This window comes from Tenrec ecaudatus, chromosome 5, assembly GCF_050624435.1.
Source record: "Tenrec ecaudatus isolate mTenEca1 chromosome 5, mTenEca1.hap1, whole genome shotgun sequence".
In the NCBI taxonomy this organism is placed as follows: Eukaryota; Metazoa; Chordata; class Mammalia; order Afrosoricida; family Tenrecidae; genus Tenrec; species Tenrec ecaudatus.
In genome coordinates, this window is record NC_134534.1 from 156317640 (window position 1) to 156342018 (window position 24379).

At 41.6% G+C, this 24379-nt stretch overlaps 1 protein-coding gene and 1 non-coding gene across 2 annotated transcripts; both read left to right on the forward strand.

Annotated features, from left to right (window-relative positions):
• The first annotated feature begins 1951 nt into the window (after positions 1-1951).
• Positions 1952-14710, forward strand: LOC142448346 (isopentenyl-diphosphate Delta-isomerase 1). Its single transcript, XM_075550136.1, has 5 exons — positions 1952-2437; positions 4871-5046; positions 9455-9547; positions 10496-10626; positions 12957-14710. The coding sequence occupies exons 1-5, from the start codon at positions 2196-2198 to the stop codon at positions 13272-13274; spliced, it is 960 nt and encodes a 319-aa protein (XP_075406251.1). The 5' UTR covers positions 1952-2195; the 3' UTR covers positions 13275-14710.
• On the forward strand, positions 9891-9995 carry LOC142449539 (U6 spliceosomal RNA). The gene has a single exon (XR_012784688.1). It is a non-coding gene; the product is annotated as a U6 spliceosomal RNA (small nuclear RNA).
• Positions 14711-24379: the final 9669 nt, after the last annotated feature.

Here is a 24379-nt window from a genome sequence, read left to right on the forward strand (position 1 = left end):
GTTGACATCCCTCCTTTCTTCCCACTCCCATGCCTATCGTATATAAGTAGGCAAACCATCTATGACATAGACCAAACAAAAAGAAAACAGAAGATTGAAAGAAGAAAAGCAGAGAGAAAAAATATACATAATTCCAGGTCTGTTCGCTGACCTTTCATGACTATTTCCCCACTGGTCAAGGGGGAACTCTGGGAGCTGGCCCTGCCAACCTGCAGTACTTATGGGGGGCTCTTCGAGGACTTCGTCGCTTTGCTTTGCTCCAAGTGCTAATCTGTTATGTTCCCTTAGTTCACCCCGCTGTGTGGGAGGGGGGATTTCAGACTGCACTACACCCCCCTCCCGTGTGACCCCAGAATTGCCCTCTGTTGCAGTCTTCTCCAGTAAGGGGATAATATGACATGAGCTGTTGTGGGCCCCAGTTCCCTCTGTAATCCAGCAGCTCCCCACAGAGATGTCATCCTCCAGGCCTGGTGTGCCAACATAGGATCCAGGCTGGCTGTCACTTTCTCTTCTTCCTTCCTGGTCTGCTTCCGTGTGAACATGGCACGCTGGCTCCTCTCCCCAACTTCTGTCACACATATTTTTAGGGAGTGGCTAACCTAATTTTAAGAGTGGGTAGGGAAGGGGGGGGATGAGCTGATATCAAGGGCACAAGTAGAAAAAAAATGTTTTGAAAAAGATAATGGTAACATATGTACAAATGTGCTTGACACGATATATGTATGGATTGTGATTTTTTAAGTGCAAAATGCTCTGAGTCAAAAATGTTTGGGAATTGCTGTACCAAATCATCCTTGGCTAACAAGTTCATTATTTTATTTTCACACGTAGAACTAGAAGAAATAAACTTTTTATTTCTACCCATACACTTGACTTCACATGTGATCTTGAGCACACTAGTCCAAATTAGTTCCACTTGAGTTTTTAAAAAGAAGTGGATGCTTGTCACCAGATGGTTTCTTTAATATTGTTAGTTGCTGTCAAATGCATTCTGACTCCTGTGATGCATTCTGACTCCTGGTGATTCCCATGCCTGCTAAGTAGAACTATCCTATAGGTTTTTCAGGCGCTGTGAATTTCAAAACTAGATTGATTGCCAGGTCAAAATAAGCCTGTCAAGGTACCTTTACCTTAATCCACTTTCCGAAACAATTTTTCTCTAGTTTCAAAGCATCCTAGATAGAATGGTGACTTGATTCTTCAAAGATTTCAAATAATGTAGTGCTATAAGGGCGGGGGATGTCTTCCAAACGAATACAACAAATTATTTCTTGCTTTAAAAACCTAATGAATGTATGGTGTTTGGCGAAGGAAAAAAAGAAGGCAGAGCGGGAAATACTTTTAAAGGTTTGTTACAGAGCTTCCAGGCGAGGTGCAAGGGTCCCCAGTTGGGGGCCCGCCTAGGCAAAGTCGCACGATGTGCGGGACGGGAGGGGAGGTGAGTTTTATAGGTCCGGTTTCGGGGAGGGAATAGCTAGGGAATTTCCCACTGCGGTTTGGCTGTTTTGCAAGGTGAGCAGCGAGCGGCACGGTAACCACGTGCTACCTGGATCCGCCACCCATCCGCGGGAGGGCTTCGAAGGCCATCGTCCCGAGCGGGTGCGCACCGTGGGCGGGGTACAGCTCCACTTGCCTGCCCCACCCGCTCCCGTTTCTGCCTGACAACGCCACTAAATTCGCCCGAGTCCTCTCCCCTGCAACCCTGAAAAGCACTGAGTTCTTGTTATAAGAGCTGTAAGAGCCCCCAATAAAATGATCTTTTAATTTACAAAAAAATTTTAAGCGCAGAGTTCAGAGACGCCTCGACGTCCGCCCAGACTCGCCTGGAGCCGCTGCCTTTAGCGGATTGGCTGAGCACGACGAGGCCACAGAGACTATTGGCTGGCGGTCGGTGGGCCACAGGCGCCAGCCAATACCATCTCTTTCCGGGTCCCCGCCTACTCCTCCCCGTGACGGACTGTCAGCACCGTGGGTCGAGCAAATTGCACGTAGAGTCTTTCTTCGGGACGGTTAGGATTTCCGGTTGGGGGCGCAGGCGTCTGCAGTCTCGCTTTTCTGCCCTGCGCTGCTTCCCTTCTTTGGAACGAACCGCAGAGGCCGCCGTCAGCGGGGGTGGAGGGTGGGGGTTGGGCACGAGCAGCCGGTTTTCACGGAGGGAAGCCCCGCCCTCGCCAGGGGTGGCATCATCTGGCGATATGCTGCGTCACGCGCGGGCCTGCGCCCGATTGGCCGCAGCGAGAAGGTGGTGCGGTTGGTCTGCAGGGGCGCTGGCTCCGCCGGTTGGGCGCCGGGCCAGTGGCTCCGCCTGGGGGCGTGGCCTGCGCGCCGGGGCCGCCGCCCGCCGGGGAGGCGCGGCCCAGCGCGCGCTGCCTCAAGTAGCTGTTGTTGCCGGGCTCCGAGACGGGACTGTCGGCTGCCGCGGGAAAGCGGAGTTCAGGTATGGGCATCACGGTCTCCAGGTGCAGCCTCCTCTTGAAAGAAGTGGGATGTGATGGGGAGCGGCGTCGAGTTCTGGGGCTTGGCGGGGAGCGCTGCGAGGGGCTGAGCGGAGAGACCGCCTATCGCGGGGGGAGACGGGAGCCCTGGGCCGGGAGGAGTGACGTTTACTGCATCTCTGGGCACCTCGCGTGCAAAGTGCAGTGGATGGTCCCATCAGCCCTGATAGCGTGGGATGCTTAGTGGGAAAGGCGTGCTCTCTCCGAAAAACGACATCAAAACCAAGTGTACAGCATCAACAATCATTCAACCCATCCCAATTTGACTTTTAAATCCTAGAACAATACTGCATGTCGGGGAAATCTTAAGATGCTCGTGCCTCCACGCTACAACATTTATTCAGAGCACTGTTTACTAAGCAATGATTAATGCATGGTCCAAGCATTGGAGCCAGGGAGAGTTAAGCTAGGTACTGATTTAGGAACAAGGATTGCGAACATGAAGGCGTTCCCAGATGGGTGGTGAGTGCGCTACGCGATGTAAATATAGACCCTGGGAAGCCGCTGAACTAGGAACTATCGGGGAAGGAGGAGAGCGAACTGGTTGGTGGTAGCACTTGAAATGCGTGATTAGACATTCTTATTTCTTTTGGTGTTCTTAGTGTTTACTGAGGCTTTTGATCAGAAAGGTGTTTGGTCTTTGGTGGTGTTTGGGAAGTTGACTTCTAGAAAGGCTTGAAAATCTGGTTTGCACTGTCGTGGGAGAGACACCTCCCTGTTGTGGTTAAATAGGTCATTATACCAAGTTTTCTTTCTGCTAGTTTAAGAAGCGGTATGCAGATTTTATGATTGGTAAATTACCTATGTCTTTTTTTAACCTATCTTTTTAAAAGTGCTTTTTGGTTTTTTGGTTTTCTTTTCAATAATGTCTTCTTTGTTTACAGTAGTATCTTCAGAAAGTATTCAACCTTTTTGTAAGATTGGACGTCATTTAAAATACGCAACATAAGAGCAACACTCGATGAATGCTTACTAGTATTTAAAAGGGCTGTTCACATAATACACTGCCTGTGCACTAATATATACTCTAGGTTCACATTTTAAACTCTTGATGATACATAACATCAGGTAAAGGACGCTGTTGTATTAAGCTAATCAAGATTTTTAAAAGGCAGTTATCTAACTCCTTCCCTGTATAGTTACACAGTATCTATACATTGGATCTTTTGTGAAAATCAAAATTCTTCCCCAAGCTTGTGGCTTACCGTCATGTTAAGCTTATTTTCAATGCCATTTTCATGAGTTTAAACCCAAAGTTCTATACCAGCCCTAAGAAAAAGATGAGACTTTCTGCTCCTGTAAAGATGTACAGTTTTGGAACCCCACCAGGGCTATTCTACTGTGTCCTCTATGGGTACTGTGGGGCAGAATTGACTCGATGGTAGGGAGTTTGCTGGGTGTGTTTGTTTTTGCAGAGCCCTGGGTCTTAATGCTATAAAGGCAGAAGGGATGCTAACTCTTCATGGAAAAAAAGTTGGGGGAGCACAGCTTAATGCCTTGAATGTAAGAATTAAATTTTCTCGTACATCTAGAGTGGATTTTGTGCCTTTTGAAAAATTGAGAAAGCAATCACTCAAATTATCGTTTTCTCGTAAGGAACCAGGTGGAGAAAGTGTGGATTAAAATGTATTGGGCTATTGAACGTTGGGCACATGAATTGAGCGTTGAGAAAGGCATTTCAACAGGTTGACGTAGCATTTTTGAGCAGCAGAAGCAGAACGGCAAAGCATGTTGGGAGCAACCTTAGGAAAGCATGATGGGGAGGGGTCAGAAGCTCTTGTGGAAAAACAGGGTGACAAGTTAGGATGGGGCTAGCGCTTCGACAGACAACTTCCAATAGGGAAGAAAGGTGTATAAATGGAGAGAGACGAACTGTATCCTGTGCTGCAGAGGGGGATATAGAACAAGAATTGAAAGAATATAGGTTGCTAATTGACCTATGGTGAGAGACCAGCTGTGAATGTCCATGGAAGGAGAGTTGACCAGGCGGGGCCTAAACAGTGGGCCACAGTATTGACAGGAACAAAGAGCGGTGGCTCTGCAGATAGGGGCAGCACGTCGCATACTCCCATACCCTGTTTTGAAATGACTGGCTTGCTTGCTGCATGCAAAAATCAATCATTGCTTCCCTGGAAGATTTTTATGATGTCTGGGTGGTGAAAGCAGGCTGCTGCTAACTTTGAGAGCCACCCAGAGGTTTCTTGCCAACAAAACAACCTCTTGATCTGCTTCTGCAATCCAGCCATTGCAAGCCCGGTGGAGCACGGCTCTCCCATGGGCTCACCAGGAGTCAGGATCAACTCCTGGTTAATTGGTATGTTTAACTAGCCTTCAAAGAGATGTGACATAATAGCCCTTCTTTCTCTTTACATTAGACCCTTTGGACAGATCAGATATATTGTCACGATGCCTGAAATAAACACTGACCATCTCGATGAGCAACAGGTTCAACTTCTGGCTGAGATGTGTATTCTCATTGATGAAAACGACAACAAAATTGGGGCTGAAACGAAAAAGAATTGTCATCTGAATGAAAACATTGAAAAAAAAGGTACTGTTTAAAAATACTTTATCTCAGAAAAGTATGCAGATAAAGCTTCTCATTTATTTTGCATTTTGTCTTTGGCTCCAGTTAAAAGTAGTGGATTAGCAACATCTACATTGCTCTCTGCATTGTATGTGTCTTTTACTCAATTCCTTCTGGGTTAATTTGTAAAAGAGAAAATAGACTAATCCAACATAAAGAGCAGGTATCAAACTTCCCAGTGACTCAAGAGCCACGAAGGGAACGTGAAAAGAAGGGGAGGGCTGCTTTGCAGATGCCGCCGCCTGAAAGTGTAGTCTTGTCTGGTCCTGTTGTGTCCAGCCATGGTCAACCCTACTGTGTTTTTCGACATAGCTGTCACCCCTCAGCCACATCTCTTTCGAGCTGTTTGCAGACCAAATTCCAAAGACAGCAGAAAACTTCCGCGCTCTGAGCACTGGGGAGAAAGGTTTTGGTTATAAAGGTTCCACCTTTCACAGAATCCTTCCAGGGTTTATGTGCCGGGGGGGGCAGGGGAGTGATTTCACACACCATAATGGCACTAGTTGGCAATTCCATCTATGGAGAGAAATTTGAACATGAGAACTTCATCCTGAAGCACACGGGTCCTGGCATCCTGTCTATGGCAAATGCTGGGCCCAATACGAACGGTTCCCAGGTTTTTATCTGCACCGCTAAGACTGAATGGTTGGATGGCAAGCACGTGGTCTTCGGTCAGGTGAAAGAAGGCATGAACATTGTGGAATCCATGAGCGTTTGGGTTCCAGGAGTGGAAGACCAGCAAGAAGATCACCATTACTGACTGTGGACAACTCTAATTACATGTGATCTGGATTTTCATGTGTTATCCTAAGCACCAGACCATTCTTTGTGTAGCTTGAGAAATCACCCTTCGATTCCCAATGTTTTTGCAGTATCATTTCATCTTGTGCTCTCATTCCAGTTCTTCGGGTTTCCTACTTTCCTTATTCCCCGAGTCCAGATGGAAAGCAGAGTTAAGTTTATGATTATGAAATAAAAGATAAACAATAAGAAAAGAAGGGGAGGAGTCTTTGCAGGGGTAGAAGGAGCCTCAGCTAAAAATCCCAGAAAGGAAATGTGACCAGCAGCAGAGCTGGCAACCGAGTTCCCTTTCTTTTACTGGTGGCTGACCTTCTTGTACCTGTGGTGCCAGACCTCTTCCCCATGGTAACCACGCGGATGTTATTAAGAGTCATGGGCCGACTTCATAGCAACCCTTTATCAAACTAAACACTACCCATTCCTACCATCCTCCCAATTTTTATGTTTGAGCCCATTGTGCAGCAACTGAGTCAGTCCATCACATCAGTGAGCCTCTACCAAGCATGATAGCCTTCGCCAGGGTTTGGTCCCTTCTGATCATATGCCCACAGTACATGAGCCACTTCTAAGCATTCCAGCTGTCCTTCTTCTGGCAGTTTGCTATATTTTCAGTGTTCTTTGCCAGCACTGTTATTCCTTCAATCTTCCTTACTCATTGTCCAGCATTTGCATGTGATTGAAAATACCTTGGCTTGACGGAGGTGCACCTTAGTCCTCAAAGAGACATCTTTGCTTTGTAACAATTTAAAGAGGCCTTTGCAGCAGATTTTCTCAGTGCAATGTCATTTGATTCCCTGGCTGAGGCTGGCATAGGCCTTCGTTGTGGATCTGTTTATCATAATGTTGCTTATTGGTCCAGTTGTGAGAATTTCTGTTTTCTTTATTTTGAGATGTGATCCATACTGAAGGCGGTAGCCTCGGATCTTCTTCAGTTAGTGCTTCAAGTCATCTTTGCTTTGAGCAAGCAATATTATATCATCTTGCTTACAAGGTGTTAATAGCGCTCCAATCCTGATGCCGGGTTCTTCAGATAAAGATAACTCAGCTTCTCAGATTACTTGCTCAGCATGCAGATCAAATAAGTTCAGTGAGAGGACATAACGCTGACACAACACCATCCCTGATAGTCAATGATATAGTATCCCCTTGAGGTGTTCCAGTGACTGCGTCTTGGTTTAGCTACAGGTTCCACATGAGCACAATTGAAGATCTTTGCATAGTTAATAAAGCACAAGTAAACATATTTCAGGTAATCTCAGCTGTTAGCCAAGGTACATATTACATCAGCTTTGATAGCCTTCTTACCACATTCTCTGCTGAATCTAGCTTGAATTTCTGGCAGTTCCCCGGCAATACACTGCTTCTCAAAAGAAAGCCACTTTTGAGTTACCTTCAGTAAAATTGTACTTGTGTGTGTTATTAATGATATTATTTAATACTGTCTGCATCTTGTTGGATCACCCAACAAGAACCTTGTTTTCTGGGCAGTTTGGATTTTTTTCCTCCAGTGATATTGGTTCTTGATTGCATGGTATCTCCTGGAATGATTAGCCATTGACCCATCCATTTTGGTTCAGAATTCCTTCCTCTTTTGATGTGGTCTGCCTCGTTCAGTGTTTGTGCCTGTACCAGGGGTCCTCAAACTTTGTAAACAGGGGGCCAGTTCATTGTCCCTCAGACCCATTGGAAGGCCGGACTATAGTTTAAAAAAAAAACCTGAACAAATTTCTATGCACACTGAACATAACTTATTTTGGAATAAAAAACAAAATGGGGCAAAAACACCCAGCGGGCCAGATAAATGTCCTCAGCGGGCCACAGTTTGAGGACCCCTGCAACCAAACCCACTGTTGTCAGATCTTACTCATGAGTTTAGCTCAGAGTCCCTCAATATTATAACTTGAGACTTGGATGTTCATCGGTTCTGAAAGTTTGAGAAATGTCCAATGCCATCTCTCCATTTTGGTTTCCCCACTCCAGGTTTTTGCACATTTCATTATAATACATTACTTTGTATTTCCAAGCTGCCCTTTGAAATCATCTTTTTTAAAGCATTTTTTTCTTTTTATCCTTCGATTAAAATTTATGTCATGCTTTTCTGTATATTCCTGGTGTTTTAATATTTACTTTATATTAGGTTTACTTTAATCTCCTTTCTGTTCAGCTCATCATCATGTCTTCCATTCACTTTTGCTTCTACACATTCAAGAGCAAACTTCAGAATGTCTTCTGACATCCAGTTTGGTTGTCTCTTTCTTTTTGTTTTAATGGCGTTTCTTCTTTCATGATGTCTTCCCACAACTCATCTTTTATCATTAATATTCATTGCAAATCTAGATATGTATCTAAATTCAAGTGGGATCTACTCGAAGTTATACTTTGGTTCCATGGACTTTCTTCAGCTAGAACTTGCATACAACCAGTTGATGGTCTGTTCAACAGTCGCTCCTGGACTTGTTCTGACCAGTGATGTTGAGCCTCTACATTGTCTCCTTCCACAGATACAGTTCATTCAATTCCTATATATTCTGTTTGGTGAGGTCCCCATATGTTGTGCTAGTTTGTTGAAAAAAGACAGTTTTAATGAATAAGTCAGTCTTGGAAAATTATATCATTTGATTTCAACTACTGATCTTTCTTTGTTTCCAACTTTTGCCTTCCGCGCACTAGTAATTCAATGTATCTTGGTTGCATATTTGATCAGTTTTAAACTACAGAAGTTGGTAATATCTCATGTTTGCTATTCGTGGTTGGGTTATATATTTGAATAACAGTTGGATTAACTGATCTTGCTTGGGTGTACCTGGATATCATTTTATCACAGGTTGCAATGTACTTTAGGGTATATGTTGATATGAATTCAGTGCCATTCCTCGTCAATTTGTCATTCAATATAGTATAGTACATGATTATCTAATTCAGAATGGCCAGTGCCAATCCATTTCAGCTTCCTAAAGGATATCAATCTATGCCTTTTAGTTCATTTTTTATTTAGTTCATTTTCCTAGAGTTATACGTGTACAGTCCACATTCCAATTGTCAATGAATGTTTACAGCTGTTTCTTTTCATTGTGATCGGTCCCGAGAGCGTTCACTCCATCCATATCATTGAGGGAGCTTTTCTTTGGAGACACGGTGTTTCTCCAGTTGTATTCTGACTGCCTTCTGTGGGGCTCATTTTTTGGCACAATGTTCTGCTGGCCATCAAGTTTTCAGTGGCAAATTTTTCAGAAGTGAGCTGACTCTTCCATCTTCTAATCTGTCTTAGTGTGGAAACTCTGCCGAAACGTGCCCGCCCTCAGGGACCTTGTTGTTACTCTTATCATCGCAGCAGCGCACATGGCTGAGCGGCGGTGGCTCTGGGTAGGAAAGGCAAATGGCAGCTGCTTACTAGTATTATTATTAACTCCTTGGGGGAAATGAAGCAAATCACTGACATTTAAAAATCAAAATAATGGAATTTTTTTGCCTATAGGATTATTGCATTGAGCTTTTAGTGTTTTCTTATTCAATACAGAAAGCAAATAACTGACATTTGAAAATCAAAATAATGGAATTTTTTTGCCTACAGGATTATTGCATCGAGCTTTTAGTGTTTTCTTATTCAACACAGAAAACAAACTCCTACTTCAGCAGAGATCAGATGCTAAAATTACCTTTCCAGGTCAGTGTGCTTAATATTGCAATGTATTGGTGTTTTAAATGACTTAATCCTTGTGAGTCGGGGAAAGGTTTTTTAGAATGGCACTAGAAGTAAATTTTCTTGATTGTTGTAAGAATTCTGTTACTTGTTCTTTTTCTATAGAATAGTTTTCCTTGGCCAAATTGTTAGTTTAGATGCTTAAGTAAAGAGGACACAAAGTAGTTGAAACTTTTAAAATAAAACTTTAAAACTATTAAAATACCACTTGGTAAGTAAAATGAGAAAACATTTAAAAGAAGGAGATAAACATGTACTGGGGTCCTGCTTGGTAATTGGAGCACAGAAAAATTATCCGCTTCTGTGCTTGCCCTCAGCAGCAGGTATACTAAAGTTGGAGGAACGACCCAGAGAAGATAGCCTGGCCCCCGTGCAAGGAGACATGCAAATCTGTGGGGCGTTGCATATTTTGGCTGCTGCACACTTGCTTGCCTCCTTAGGAATTTTTCTTTTATTGTCTAGTGGCAAAGAAGCCCTAAAACAAATTGTAACTTAAACTTTAGTTTCAAAGACTATGTTCCATTCTGTCTTTCGTGTGATTCTATGCATTTTAACGGCGTAGGCTTGCCTCTGAAAGAAAAAAAAAATCTTGTTTTCCAATTAAAATTAATTAAATAATTTATCTTCTATATTTACAAACTTTATACAGTGAGTGAAACCTAATCTGACAGCAGTAAAGGGTAAGGGCTGGGGGTTGGGTGGGGAGAAGGGTATGTTATGTATGTGTATGTTTACATGGACACTGTTTACTGCATCACATTCTGATTTTCTTCTTGGGTAGTCAGTTGTTAAGAACCTAATGTTACATTTTAAAATACTAAAGAATTATTTTTCTGTTTTTAAAAGCATTCGTTTTCTTGATCTTTTAGACTTAAAGAAAAGTTCATCTCTACCAATGTTAATGTTTTCCAGGTTATTTTACCAACACTTGTTGTAGCCATCCATTAAGTAATCCAGGAGAACTTGAAGAAAATGATGCAATTGGAGTAAGACGAGCAGCACAGAGGCGTTTAAAAGCTGAGCTAGGAATTCCCACAGAAGAGGTAACTGATGTTACCGTGCATAAAAACCATACAAGTTAGCATTTAAATGCACATTTTAAAATACTTTATATCGATGCAACAGGACACTTGGAGTGGGGACCTAAAGCCCATCTGTAGACAATTAAACATCTCCCACCGGAAGGGACAATTCAACCAAAGTGCACTATAGCACCTACGATACACACATCAATCCTCTGGTTCCTGAATGCTTCCTCTCTCCTACTACCATGACCCAGTTCTACCTTACAAATCAGACTAGACCGGAGTGCGCTCAATGGTGCAGATGAGAGAATCCAGGACAGATAAACCCTCAGGAACCAGTAGTGGGAGTAGCAGTATCATGAGGGTGGGGGGAGGTGGAGCCCCTCACACGGTTAGAGATATAGCCTCCCCGGGGGCACGAATAACAGAAATGTGGGTGAAGGGACACAACGGACTGTTTGAGGCACAAAATAGCAATATTAATATATAATTTATCAAGGATTCACAAGGGAGGTCAGGAAAAAAAGGAGCTGATACCAAGGGCTCAAGTAGAAAGAAAATGTTTGTTTTGGAAATGTTGATGGCAACAATGTACAAGCGTGCTTAATACAACTGAATGATGGATTGTTATAAGATTTGTAGAGCCCTCCAATAAAATGATTAATTCAAAAAATAAATATCTAAATACTCAATATCTGTCCTATACATATGTATATATGCCTTTTCTCAACAGTATTTTAAATTCTATATCATTGGCTATATTAATATCAATGGGATTATCATCTATCTGCCACATGGGAATGATTTATAATGTTCCCCAATAAATGATAAGGCTGTCTCTAAAGTGGACCCAGGAAATGTATAAATCATAGATATATGATGAATTTTGAGCTCATACTTAATCATAGCCATAATCCAAGACCAATTAGTTCTTATGATGTGGCCCTAAACAATACTTGCCCTCATGAAGAGCTCATTAAAAGAGCTGTGAGTACTATAAAAAGTTGGTGAAAAATTCCGATGGTGCCCAGCTATGAAAAAGAATAGTGTTGGGGGTCTTAAAGGCTTATCTTAAAACAAGCTGCCAGTCTGTGTAATATAAGGATTATAAATAATTAAATCCAAGACCAGAGGAGGGAACTGTATTAGAACTCAAAATGTGAACACCTGATTTGCAGAAGGCTATGGATGACACTGAATGTCCAGTGGATATTTGCAACATCACCACATAGATTAAGCCTCTGGGATTCCCTTTCTATCACTGACCAGGGATATAAATAGCCCGCTGTCACACAGTCTACTGGAAAGTGAATTATTGGAGATGACCTGTGGAGTTAATAAGTTAACCCCAGAAAACACCTTGAATAAGGATTATGTAAATTTTACTTAGCATTACTCACTATGAATCAGAACCAATTTTATGTTGAATTTGGTTGAGTGTAACGAAATTTAGCTCAATACTGAAATGGATTGATCTTTGGAACTAAAATGTAGGGTAATGAACACAAAATATTATTAAGAAAATTGAAATCTTTTTTCTGGTAATATTCCAGTGAAGATTTCTGGATATTTAAATTATCTCATCTAGTTAAAATTGGTAAGTACTATCCAAAAAAAGCAATTATATTTCTTTTATCTGCTATTTTTCCTCTGAATAATTATGTTTTAAAAAATCAAGATACAAACGGACTTTTTAAAAGTTCATGGAAAAACTCCATTATCTTTCATAGATTTTATGTAAACATTTTATAGGGGTGCGAATATATGTACATGGACCATTACCTCTATTGTTATGAATTAATGTATTAACATAGTATACATGCCTATGCTTATACCTCTATCCAAAGCTTTGCTTCCTAGTTCATTCCTGTTTCCTTTCCACCTTCTTCCTGCCCCACCATCACTCTTACCCTACCTCCGCCTCATAGTAATTCCTCTCAGCTAGATTGCTGTTGATCCAACATCCCAGGATCTCTATAATCTTGTTGATTTTAATTCCCTAGTTATTCCCTGTCCACGGTGTTGTTTGCTTACCACTCCCTACCTCACCACCTTCTCCCCACAGTCCCTCCGAGACCATTGGTCCATTGCTTTCTCCTCAGCTTGCTTTCCATGCCTATCTTATTTAAGTAGGCAATCAATTAAACTTTCTGAAGCCCACAGTATTTGCCTGATCCTAAGGGAAAAGCAAGTAGACTCTTGGGAACTAGCAGTATAGTATTTCTATGTATTATAAATAGTTTTTTTTTATTTTAATGCTAACACCAAGACATAGATATTACTAGATACTTTTTATATTATTTTTTCTTTAAATCACTGGTATTTTTACTGTTTTATTTTTCCAATAGGTTCTTCCAGAAGACATAAATTATCTAACACGAATTCACTACAAGGCTCAATCTGATGGCATCTGGGGTGAACATGAAATTGATTACATTTTGTTTGTGAGGAAGAATGTTACTCTGGATCCAGATCCCAATGAGATCAAAAGCTTGCGGTATGTGTCAAAGGAAGAAGTAGAAGAACTTCTGGAAAAAGCAGCCTGTGGTGAAATTAAGATAACGCCATGGTTTAAGATGATTACGGAGGCTTTTCTCTTTAAATGGTGGGATAACTTAAATCAGTTGAATAAGTTTGTTGACCATGAGAAAATACACCGAATGTGAAAATAGGGATGAAGAGTAAAGTCTTCATTTTTCTCTGTGGTGAACTTAGACTGATGATTGTGTGTTGTGATAATTTGCTTCTTTGTTAGGAGAACTCTCATTTGGTGCGTTGATGCTTATACAGTTGGAAGGTATATGGAAAGGGCAGCTGACTTAATTTTGTGTCCTATGCTTATTTATATGTTGCTATTTGAGAAAGTATTATAAAAGAGCAAAAAGGCAATTCGATCTGGCCAAAAACATATCCATGATAATTGGATGAGAAAAGCTCTTAAGTTTTTATATATTAGGATATATGTTAGGATAAACATTTTTAGAATATGTGTAGGTCACTGTGCTGTTTGCCAGTCACTTCATATGCCATTGAATTTGTGTTGTGGTCCAGAAAAGGAAATAGGAAACTATTTGCTTAGCTCCTTCAACACAGTTCTAGCTAACTTTTAGGATTACTAGACAAAAGAAGTTAAATAAGCTAACGGGGAATTAATTGGCCTAGATCCTAAAATCTGTAATTCTACATTGATTTTTGTGGTTTTATCTGACATTATCATTTTAATACTTAAAATCAGCTATTGATTTTGGTCAGAAGCAGGAGTGAATACTGATTAAACCTTTTAAATAAACGAATAAGCAAAACTTGTTGCCATTGAGTCCATTCTGACTCCTCGTAACCCGATAGAACAACGAGCAGAGGTGCCTCGGAAGGTTTCACTACAGAAGCAGACGGCCAGTTTGTCCCCCACGTAGGGGCTAGTGAATCCACACTTTAACGGAGCAACCAAGCTCCACACCAGTGAATTCACACTAGTGAATCCACACTCTCATGGAGCAAGCAAGCACCACACCAGTGTGCCACAGACTCCTTTTACATAGTCTTTACCAATCACAAAGTATGTACTTTCAGAATTAACTCAACAGGCTGTTCATTAAATGGGAATCTTGTTTAGCACGGGAGACCAGATAGTTCTTTGTTGTGGAGGCCTGTTGTGTGCAACATGGGATGTTTAGCCGGCACTTTTGGGCTGTAGCTGCCAGTGACCACCTCCCATATGCAACAACAGGCAGGATGGAATGTCTTGGAGAGGAGGGAGGGGAGCAGATTTGCTCCAGTGGAGAACCGCAGCTCTACAAAGTCAGGCCAGATTGCCAGGTGAGGGGGGAATAGCAGGCAAAAGGCTGATGTTCACATTCTGTAGATTCAAGTCTCAGAACATATATATAAGTATTTAAAGTTGGGTTTTTAAACATTTGCCATAGATATCTTAGTTCGAAGTTTCAAAACGTCATAATACTGGAATGTTATGTAATAGTAAAATAGTGGAAGGAAAAAAACATGTTTCTTACAAAGTCAAGCAATTTATAATTTCAATAGAAATAATTTATTAATCCTGAGCAGGTAACTAAACATTTCAGGTGAGACTTTTATATAGCAAGTGTTTATTTTATTGAAAATGAAAAATAATAAAAATTTACTATACTTCTATACTATTGTCCAGTTTTTTTAAAGTTTTTAATTAGAATAATAGTCCAATCTGCCTGCAATAGCTTAAACAAGATAAATGCCAGCGGTTTCAAGTGAATTTATAAAACTATTTGTTTAGTTTTACATTCCTGAAAGTGTGAACTGAGAGACACACACTTAGTGACATGTGGCTAGTGCCTACCGTGTTACTGGGCGTGGAGCCTTGCTGAGAGCGTCACCTGGCATTTTGGTATGTTACCACTCTTAATAACACTTGCAAACATGTAAGTTGGAATGTTTTACCTGGTATGCTCTTTCTAAACAAAACTCACTTTCATGCACTCAGTTGCTACTTACAGTAACACTGTAAAACAGTAGAACTGTTTCAACGTTTCCAAAGCTGTAACTCTTACTGAAGCAGACTGCCACACATTTTACTCCTGGAGCACCCAATGGAGTCACACTTCAGAGTGCTTTAACCACCCCTTCCTGTTATAAGGTGTAGAAACAGCTCATAGAACTCCTAATCTTTCCTATCAAGACCAAGATCCCTTTCCCAAACAGCTCATAGAACTCCTTAATCTTTCCTATCAAGACCAAGATCCCTTTCCCAGAATATAGCTGCCTTTGACCCTACAAGGAAGAGCATTCTTATTTTCGTATGTGGGTTTTAATTTTTAATTGTGGTATTTTTCTCTAAAATTGTATACTAGCTTCTAAAATATAATTTATTTTAATTCTGGGCAAGCCAGTGCTAATTACGTTAAGAGCAAGGTACAAAACTAAATAATTAGTTCTGCAGTTACATACTCAATACAAAAATTATCATTGTTTAAAAATTATTTAATCGTTTTGATCATTAATAAAAATTATGGTCAGAATTCCTTTTTTTGGAATAAGAAAAAATATTGGCTATCAACAAAATAAAACGATCAAAATAAAACTATAGAGAAAAAATTGATCCATGCTTTTTTATGAACCCCTTTTTATTATAAAGCAGTATTACCTATTCATAACAGCAACTGAAAATTGGATTGGAAGAGTAGAGTGTTAGAGAAAATATGTAGAAATAAGAATAACATTCAATATTCCTAATGTACTTTTTATGAAAGAGATTGCATTAGTGAACTAAAATGTCTCCACTTTGAGATAAAAAATAGGATCCATGAACATTGCTGATGATTTCAAACAAAAATACAGTATGGTACATAGATACTTAATGGATAATTTATAAATTTGAGGGTTTGCAAACTAAATTTCATTTTTCTATTATATTTAATTATTTTTAAAAACTAGTACTTTGATTAATTTGTAAAATGTATTGATGGATTTTAATATTTTATTTGAAATGCCATTTTCAAATGCATCAGTTCTTTAGTGTTCCTGTTTCAATGTCCAGTTCCATCTGAGACAATTGAAAACACTGTGGCTTGCTCAGGCACACGTTAGTATTCAGTATAACGTCGCTGCTCGTCAGCGCATTAAAGAGGTCTTGTGCAGTAGATTTGCCTGTCTATGTATTATGTCATTTGATTTCTTGACTGCTGCTTCTCTGAGCACATACCTAACAGAGATACACTTAACTGTAAAGTAGTACATAATATGCAAAGTGAGAAGAGTGGTGGTAATAAGCTATATGCTAATAGCCAAGGATGTGTATACAATTAAATCAACAGGGCAGCTATATGTAGGTGAGCAAACCTACCAATGGAAAGCAACCTGTTCCCCAGTCATGAACATACACATAGCAGGTGATCACCATGCTACAAATGCTGCAACTGTCTACCAGTACAGTAAATATGAATATGAGGCAACCAACTGGTAATAAAAGGTTTGAGTTGAAGTCAGTAAGGTGTAAAATAATTTCCAAGACACTGGAGGATTCCACCAGTGTCTCCCCAGAGACCAGCGCAAACATCTTAACTGAAGCAGCATCTACGGGCAGGTTCCACCCACAGGAAGAATTGACCACCCAGTAGACACTCCAACAGCAAGAGGGGAACATTCACCTCCGGCCCCAGCGCCTGCTCCGGGTCTCATCACAGCCTTCCCAGTAACACACAGGGAAATGGCGTGGAAATCAGTGCATCTGCTACAAATTGGAGGAAAGGGAGATATAGGTGGCCGAGGGGGAAAAAGGAGTAGGTGGAAGGAGAGAAAGGAAAGGGTGAGGGAGAAGAGGAAAAGGAAGAAGGAAGAGTGATGATCACCAAGACTAGGGCCTCCCAGACCCAAACATCTTCCAGCCACACCATAAGTAGCGAGTCTGAGAAGAGTTAAAAGACCCCAGATAGGAGAGAAGGCATGGTGGCCCCGGATCAGGCATGTCTCCACGCCCAAGCACCCCCTTCCCCAGCCACTGCAAAGTGCTCTAGGACAGCGTAGAAATCTGGGACGAGGCAGCCAACTAGGTGAGTTAAGTTCAACCAAGACACGCAGCCAGATCAGGGACATCAAAGCCAGGCTGACCATGAGAACGGCATCTTAACATCACAGGTAGGTGGCCACTGTGTCAAAAAACGTGAAGGATGGAGGGTGGCCAGGTTCTGGAGGTCACAGCAAGTGGTGATTTCAGAAATGGAGACAGGGAGGGACTCTACAAGCCCCCTAACCAGAGCTAGGGCTAGAGCATGGGGAAATGCCCCGAGGAATCCGGTGGCAACTTTTCCTACAGTTTCAGAGTAGTAATAACCATGACAAACCCTCCCTGGGGTTGGCCGCGCAGCAAAAACAAAAAAACAATGACAAACCCAGGATGGCAAGCTGTGTTTGAATTTCCAGGTCCTGCCAGCCTGATAGTGGCAATACAGAAGAATCAGCATGAATGTCTCATCCTGCCTCACTCCCTTCCTGGCTTAGGTCCCTGAGCTGATAGCTGAGAGTCTCAAATTGTAGGCTGGGGAACCTCCGGAACCTTCCCTCTCCTTTGAAAAAATCTTTCCCCCAGAAGCTTTATAAGAAACAGTCCATTCAGCTCAAGAAGATTCATTGCCCCAAGAAGTCTCATTACTGAAGACTCATCTCTGAAGAGTCCAAATCAATGTGGACTCCAAACTAGACTCCTTTGGAAGTTGTAGGGCAACTCCTTTCTTGTTTCTCCCGATTTCCTGGAGACTCCCGTATTCCTTGGCTGGTGGGTGCGCTTTCCCATGACCATCTTGACTCTGTGTTTCTTTGATGAGATTATCATGAATGAATTAGGACCCACGCTATTCCACTGAGCCATGCTGTTAAACTGACAAGATCTTCAAAGACATTTGCAAGCAGTCATGTTCTACTTGAACACAGATGTGAGAGAAACTGGAAACAATCTCAATTTCTGCCAATGGAAGAATTGATGATATCATGGACTATGAATAACTCATTACTCTTGTGTCTATTCTGATCTATAGTGACTACAGGACAGAGTAGAACTGCCCCCATGAGTTTCTGTGACTATAAACCTTTATGGAAGTTTAATTCTGCCTTAGAGTGGCTGATAGATTTGAACTGCTGACCTTGTGGTTACCATCCCAATGGATAACCCACCAGAACTCATGGATAGGAGTAGAGTGGAAGATAACACAAGATGAATAGTAGCTACACACATTCGCATAGAGAAGTCTCACAGCATTTTTTAAAAGGTAGTTCATAAAAGAATTCATTGGAAAATGTTACATATAGTATATGCATTAAGAAAAATCCTATGGCCCATCAGTTGATTATGACTCCTGGTGACAGCAGAACTGCCCCTTCGAGCATCAGAGACTATAAATATGGGAGGCGACAGCAAATAAGGAGATGGTAAGCAAAGAATACAGGACTGGTTTTCTCGAGGACGGACAGGTAGGATCAAAGAAGTGTACACACGGCCATCAGTAGGTGTGTACTGAATATATTTTCAAACACTTGTGGCCAGGGGAGCACTTCACCACAGAACCAGAAATTCTGTTATACCTTCGCCAAGCAAAAACCAAAACAGAGAAGACTCAAAAACCTGAGGGTTTAAACCTTCCCAGGCACAGAAACCTGGGCCAGACACTGGCCATCCAGAGAAAGGCAGAGCCCCATAAAGCCGTGGATTCTTGGCTGCCCACACAGGAGACCTGTAGCCTTCCTCGTTGCCTCAGGAGCCAATCCTCATTCCCCACACACACCCTGGCCCACAGATTTAGTCATCCCCTCAGAGGAAGGCGGTGCGTGCCTCTTCCACAACATACCTGGGAGTGCAAGTCAGCTCTGGTGTGGGCAAACATGATTGAGGAAGATGCAGCCAACACACCGGATTCCTGTCAGATAGGAATAGAGCAGTGGTTCTCAACCTGTGGGTCGTGGCCCCTTCCAAAAACCTTTTCACAGGGGTGGTCGGATTCATAAAAGTAGCAAAATCACAGTTATGAAGTATCAACGAAAATAATTTTATGGTTGGGGGGTCACCACAACAAGAACTGTATTAAAGGGTCCCGGCATTAGGAAGGTTGAGAACCACTGAGCTAAAGGTTCGCCCCCAATGCCCCCTGAACCTCAAGATTTGATCTGATCCCACCGCAGGCAGGGGCACCCTCTTCTCCAGCATGCTTGGGGGATGAGCCCCGCCCTAGGGGAACGTGAGATTGGGAAAACCTGCCTCTGGGGAAATCAGTGTGGGAGAATTTGCAGCGGCCATCAGCTGTCCACAGCTTGGAGAGACATAGCCCACTTGTCAGCTCAGGGTCAGAAGGGATTACATTTTTAAAAATATTTTGATTGGGGGCTCTTAGATCTCTTAATCACAATCCATACATTCCTCAGATGTGTCAAGCATATTTGTGCATAAGCAGCCATTATTTTCAAAGCATTCTCTTCTCAATTGAGCCCCAGATAACAGCTCCTCATTTCCTCCCCCTTCCTCACACACCCTTGATAAGTTAAAGGTTATTATTTCCATATCTTACATTGTCCTCTGTTGCCCCTCACCCACTTTTCCATTATTCGTCCTCCTGGGAGGGGGTTCTACTTTGATCCTTGTTACCGATTCCCCCTTTCTCTCTCCATCCTCCCCTAATCCTCCTGCTATCTCTACTCTCATTGGTGGCCCTGAGGGGTTCATCTGCACTGGATTCCCTGGGTTACAGGTTCTTATCTGTAGCAATGTGCATGCTCTGGTCGAATCGAATTTATAAGGTAGAATTGAGGTCCTGCCTGGAGGAAGGAAGCACCAAAGAATTAGAGGAAAGCTGTTTCATTGTTGCTATACTGCACCCTGACTGGCTCATCTCTTCCCTGTGATTGCTCTGTGAGGGGATGTCCAATTGTCCACAGATGGGCATTGGGTCTACACTCCATGCCCCCCCCCCCCGTTCACATTGGGTATGATTTTGTTCTGATACCCAATCCCATGGTCACCTATATGATTTTTTGTTCCTGACACGATTGCTGAAGACAAAAGAGTGCATAAGAAAATGTGGTGAAGAAAGCTGATGCAAAAAAAATAAATAAGCTGATGGTGCCCGGCTATCAAAAGATATCGCGTCTGGGATCTTAAAGCTTGAAGATAAACAAGTGGCCATCTAGCTGAGATGCAACCAACCCACATGGAAGAAGCACACCAGCCTGTGTGATCATGAGTGTTGATGGGATCAAGTATCAGGCTTCAAAAAAACAAAAAATCAGATCATTGTGAATGAGGGAGTGCAGAGTGTGGACACAAAGCCCATCTGTAGGCCACTGGACATCCCCTTACAGAAGGGTCATGTGGAGGAGACAAGCCAATCAGGGTGCAGGGTAGCAACAATGAAACATACAACTTTCCTCTAGTTCCTAAATGCTTCCTCCTCCCACCCCAATATCATGATCCAAATTCTACCTTACAAATCTGGTTAGACCGGAGGATGTATACTGGTAAAGATAAGAAATGGAAATACAGGGAATCCAGGACAGATAATCCCTTCAGGACCTGTGGTGAGAGTGGCGATACTGGGAGGGTAGAGGGAGAGTGGGGTGGAAAGGGTACACCAATTACAAGGATCTACATATAATCCCCTCCCAGGGGGACGGACAACAGAAAAATGGATGCCGGGAGACGTTGGACAGTGTAAGATATGACAAAATAATAAATTATAAATTATCAAGGCTTCATGAGGGAGTGGGGTGGGGAGGGAGGGGGAAAAGTAAGGAGCTGAGACCAAGAGCTCAAGTAGAAATAAAATGTGTTTATAATGGTGATGGCAACAAATGTGCTTGACACAATGGATGTTTGTATGGGTTGTGATACGTGTTGTATGAGCCCCCAATGTAGATCCTTGTAATTGGTTCCCCCTTTCTACCCCACCTTCACTCCACTCTCCCGGTATCACTGCTCTCACCACTGGTCCTGAAGGGTTCATCTGCCCTGGATTCCCTGTGTTTCCAGTTCCTATCTGTACCGATGAATATCCTCTGGTCTAGCCAGATTTGTAAGGTAGATTGGGATCATGATGGGGTGGGGGGGGCAGGGTGGAAGGAAGAAGCATTTAGGAACTAGAGGAAAGTTGTTTCATCGGTGCTACACTGCATCCTGACTGGCTCGTCTCCTTCCTGTGACCCTTCTGTAAGGGGATGTCCAGTTGTATACAGATGGGTCTTGGGTCCCCAATCTGCACTCCCCCTCATTCACGATGCTTTGATGTTTTGTTGATGCCTGATACCTGATCCTCTTTTTCACTAGTTTTATTGGCATTTCATCCACATGCAATTCAATAGTCCAGTCATATCGAGAAGAGTTGTACAATCATAATCTATTTTAGAATATTTTTTCTTCCTTGTACTCATTGTTGAGTATTTTTTCATTGTAGCAAAAAGATACAAAAAACATTCTCCGACAACTTCTGTATGTATAATTCACCATCAATTATAGTTCTGCATGTTGTACATCATTAATGATAACCTTTACAAATTATTTCCATTAACACAAACTCAATTCCCCCAAAGCAAAAAAAAAAAAGGCTTCACCCATGGTAACCATGGGCCAACTTTGGTTTCTTTCATTATTTTTTATTAGTCTTCTTAATATATATATATATTTCCATAGCTAGTCAAAAGAGTTGTATATATCTCATCACAATCAGTTGTAACTCTCCCTCCCCAAATAACATATCTGAGTGGTTAAAACTACTTTCTAGGGAAGGGGAATCGGGAAAAGGGGGGAACTCATCACAAGACGAGGGGAAGAATAACAAAAGTGGGTGGAGGGACACAATGGACAGTGTAAGGCAATAATATATAATCAAGGATTCATGAGGGTGGGAAGGTGGGGGAGTAAAGGGGGAAAAGAGTTTATACCAAGGGCTCAAGTAGGAAATGTTTTGGAAATGATGGCAGCATATGCATAAATATACTTGATACAATTGATGTATGAAACATAAGAGCCCCTAACAAAATGATTTAAAGCGCGCACACACACACACACACACACACACACACACACACACACCTACTTTCCACACGAAAGAAGCACACCTTCACCAAAGGATTGCAAATCATATCATCTGAAGTTGAAGGAGGGATTAGTATCAGGAGAATGTGGTTTACAGAAAGCTGTGGAGGACAGTAGGAGCCCAAGATTCATTTGTGGGAACTACATAAAAAATAATGCTCCACAGGGAGGAGACGAGTCAGTCAGGGTACGATGTAACAATGCTGAAACATATAACTTTCCTCTAGTCCTAAATGCTTCCTCCTCCCCCACTATCATGATACCAATTCTACCTTACAAATCCGGCTAGACCAGAGGATGTACACTGGTACAAATAGGAACTGGAACCATAGGGAATCCAGGGCAGATGATCCATTCAGGACCAGTGGCGACACTGGGAGGGTGGAGGGAGGTTGGGTTGGAAAGGGGAAATCAATTACAAGTATCTACATGTGACCTCCCCCCTGGGGGACGGATAACAGAAAAGTGGGTGAAAGGAGACGTGGACAGTGCAAGATATGACACAACAATAATTTATAAATTATCAAGGGTTTATGAGGGAAGGGGGAGCAGGGAGGGAGGGGAAAACTGAGGAGCTGATGCCAGGGGCTTAAGTGGAGAGCAAATGTTTTGAGAATGATGAGGGGAATGAATATACAAATGTGCTTCACACAATTGATGTATGTACGGATTGTGATGAGTTATATGAGCCCCTAATAAAATGATAAAAAATATATGAATTAAAAAATAAGGCTCCAGTGAACTTCTTCTATGCACAACTGAGGGACGGGAGGAAAGTGGTTACTAAACAGTGCATTGGACAGAATTTAGAAGATCAAAGGCATAAATCTGATTTGAACAGTTACAACTTTGTCACTTGATCTCCCCTACTGATGCATGCTGGACCTGATCCGGGTTTCAACATTTTCTATATTTTTATTTATTCATATTAAGGTATATCTCAGAGGTATTATGTCATTGGAGGTCATCCTCATGAAGTTGTATTTTATGTTTCTCTGTGTTTTGGTTTATGAAGCCCAGGATGGATTGGTGCCCCTATGGGCACAGCGGTGGATAAAGGGTTTCAGGGGTGAGTGGGTACAGCAGTAGTGGTGGGGTTAAGGGAGATAAGGTCAAGGAGTCCAGGAAGGAAAAAGGTTTGGAAACTGATTGTGCTAGCAATTCGGCTTGATGTGACTGAATTATGGAATGATATGTTATATGTATTAACTACCAATTAATAATAACTACCAGTTAATAATAGTAAAAACCACTTTCCCATGAGGGTAGGGGGATGGTCAGGGAGGGGAAAGGGGGATAAAGGCAGAACCCATTACAAGGTTGGCTATAGCTCCCTGTCCCCCCCTCTCCACCTAGGGAACCATAACAGAAATGTGGGTGAAGGGAGACAACAGACAGTGTAAGATAAGAAATAATAATATAAAATTGATAAGGATTCATGAGGGTGGGAGGGGAAAAAAGGAGCTCATACCAAGGGCTCAAGTAGACAGAAAATGTTTTGAAAATGATGGCAACATATATTCAAATATGCTTGATACAATTGATATATGGAATGTTATAAGAGCTGTAAGAGCCCCAATAAAATGATTTTTTACAATAAAAATTTTAAAAACCACTTTTCCATCAGCAATGTTCTAAAATACATATTGCAAGAACTTTGTATAACTCTCAAAATATTATTGTCTACACTCTAATTACATTTTTGAGCCATGTAAAATTCTCTGAAAAACAGAATTAGAAACATTTAATCCAGTTAGTAAAGTGACTAGTTCACTATAAAACAGGCACTTACTTGGAAGTGAAAATCAAATGAATATTCATTTATGTTGCAAAGATTCTATAACATAAAGATGTTTTAAGATATTTTTAGCTACTACATAATGGAAAATATTTTAGTAGCACAGTAATATAATACTATAAATGATGATGTCTTAAAAAATACAGTCATTAGGATTGAGAATGGAATATCATCAGATACTATGTGTATTTAATTTGGATATTTTTCCTTAAGAATAAAATTAAACAGTGAATTCTACATTTAAGTAGTAAATTTTATTTTTTTAAATATCATTTTTATGTTCTATGTTAAATACACTATGAATTTATTCCCCTTACAGTCTCTACGCCCAGTAAGTTTCTACAAAGGAATGTCCCTACTGAAAAGCATTATTTCAGAATGTTTTAGAAATGCAGAAATATTACAAAGAATAA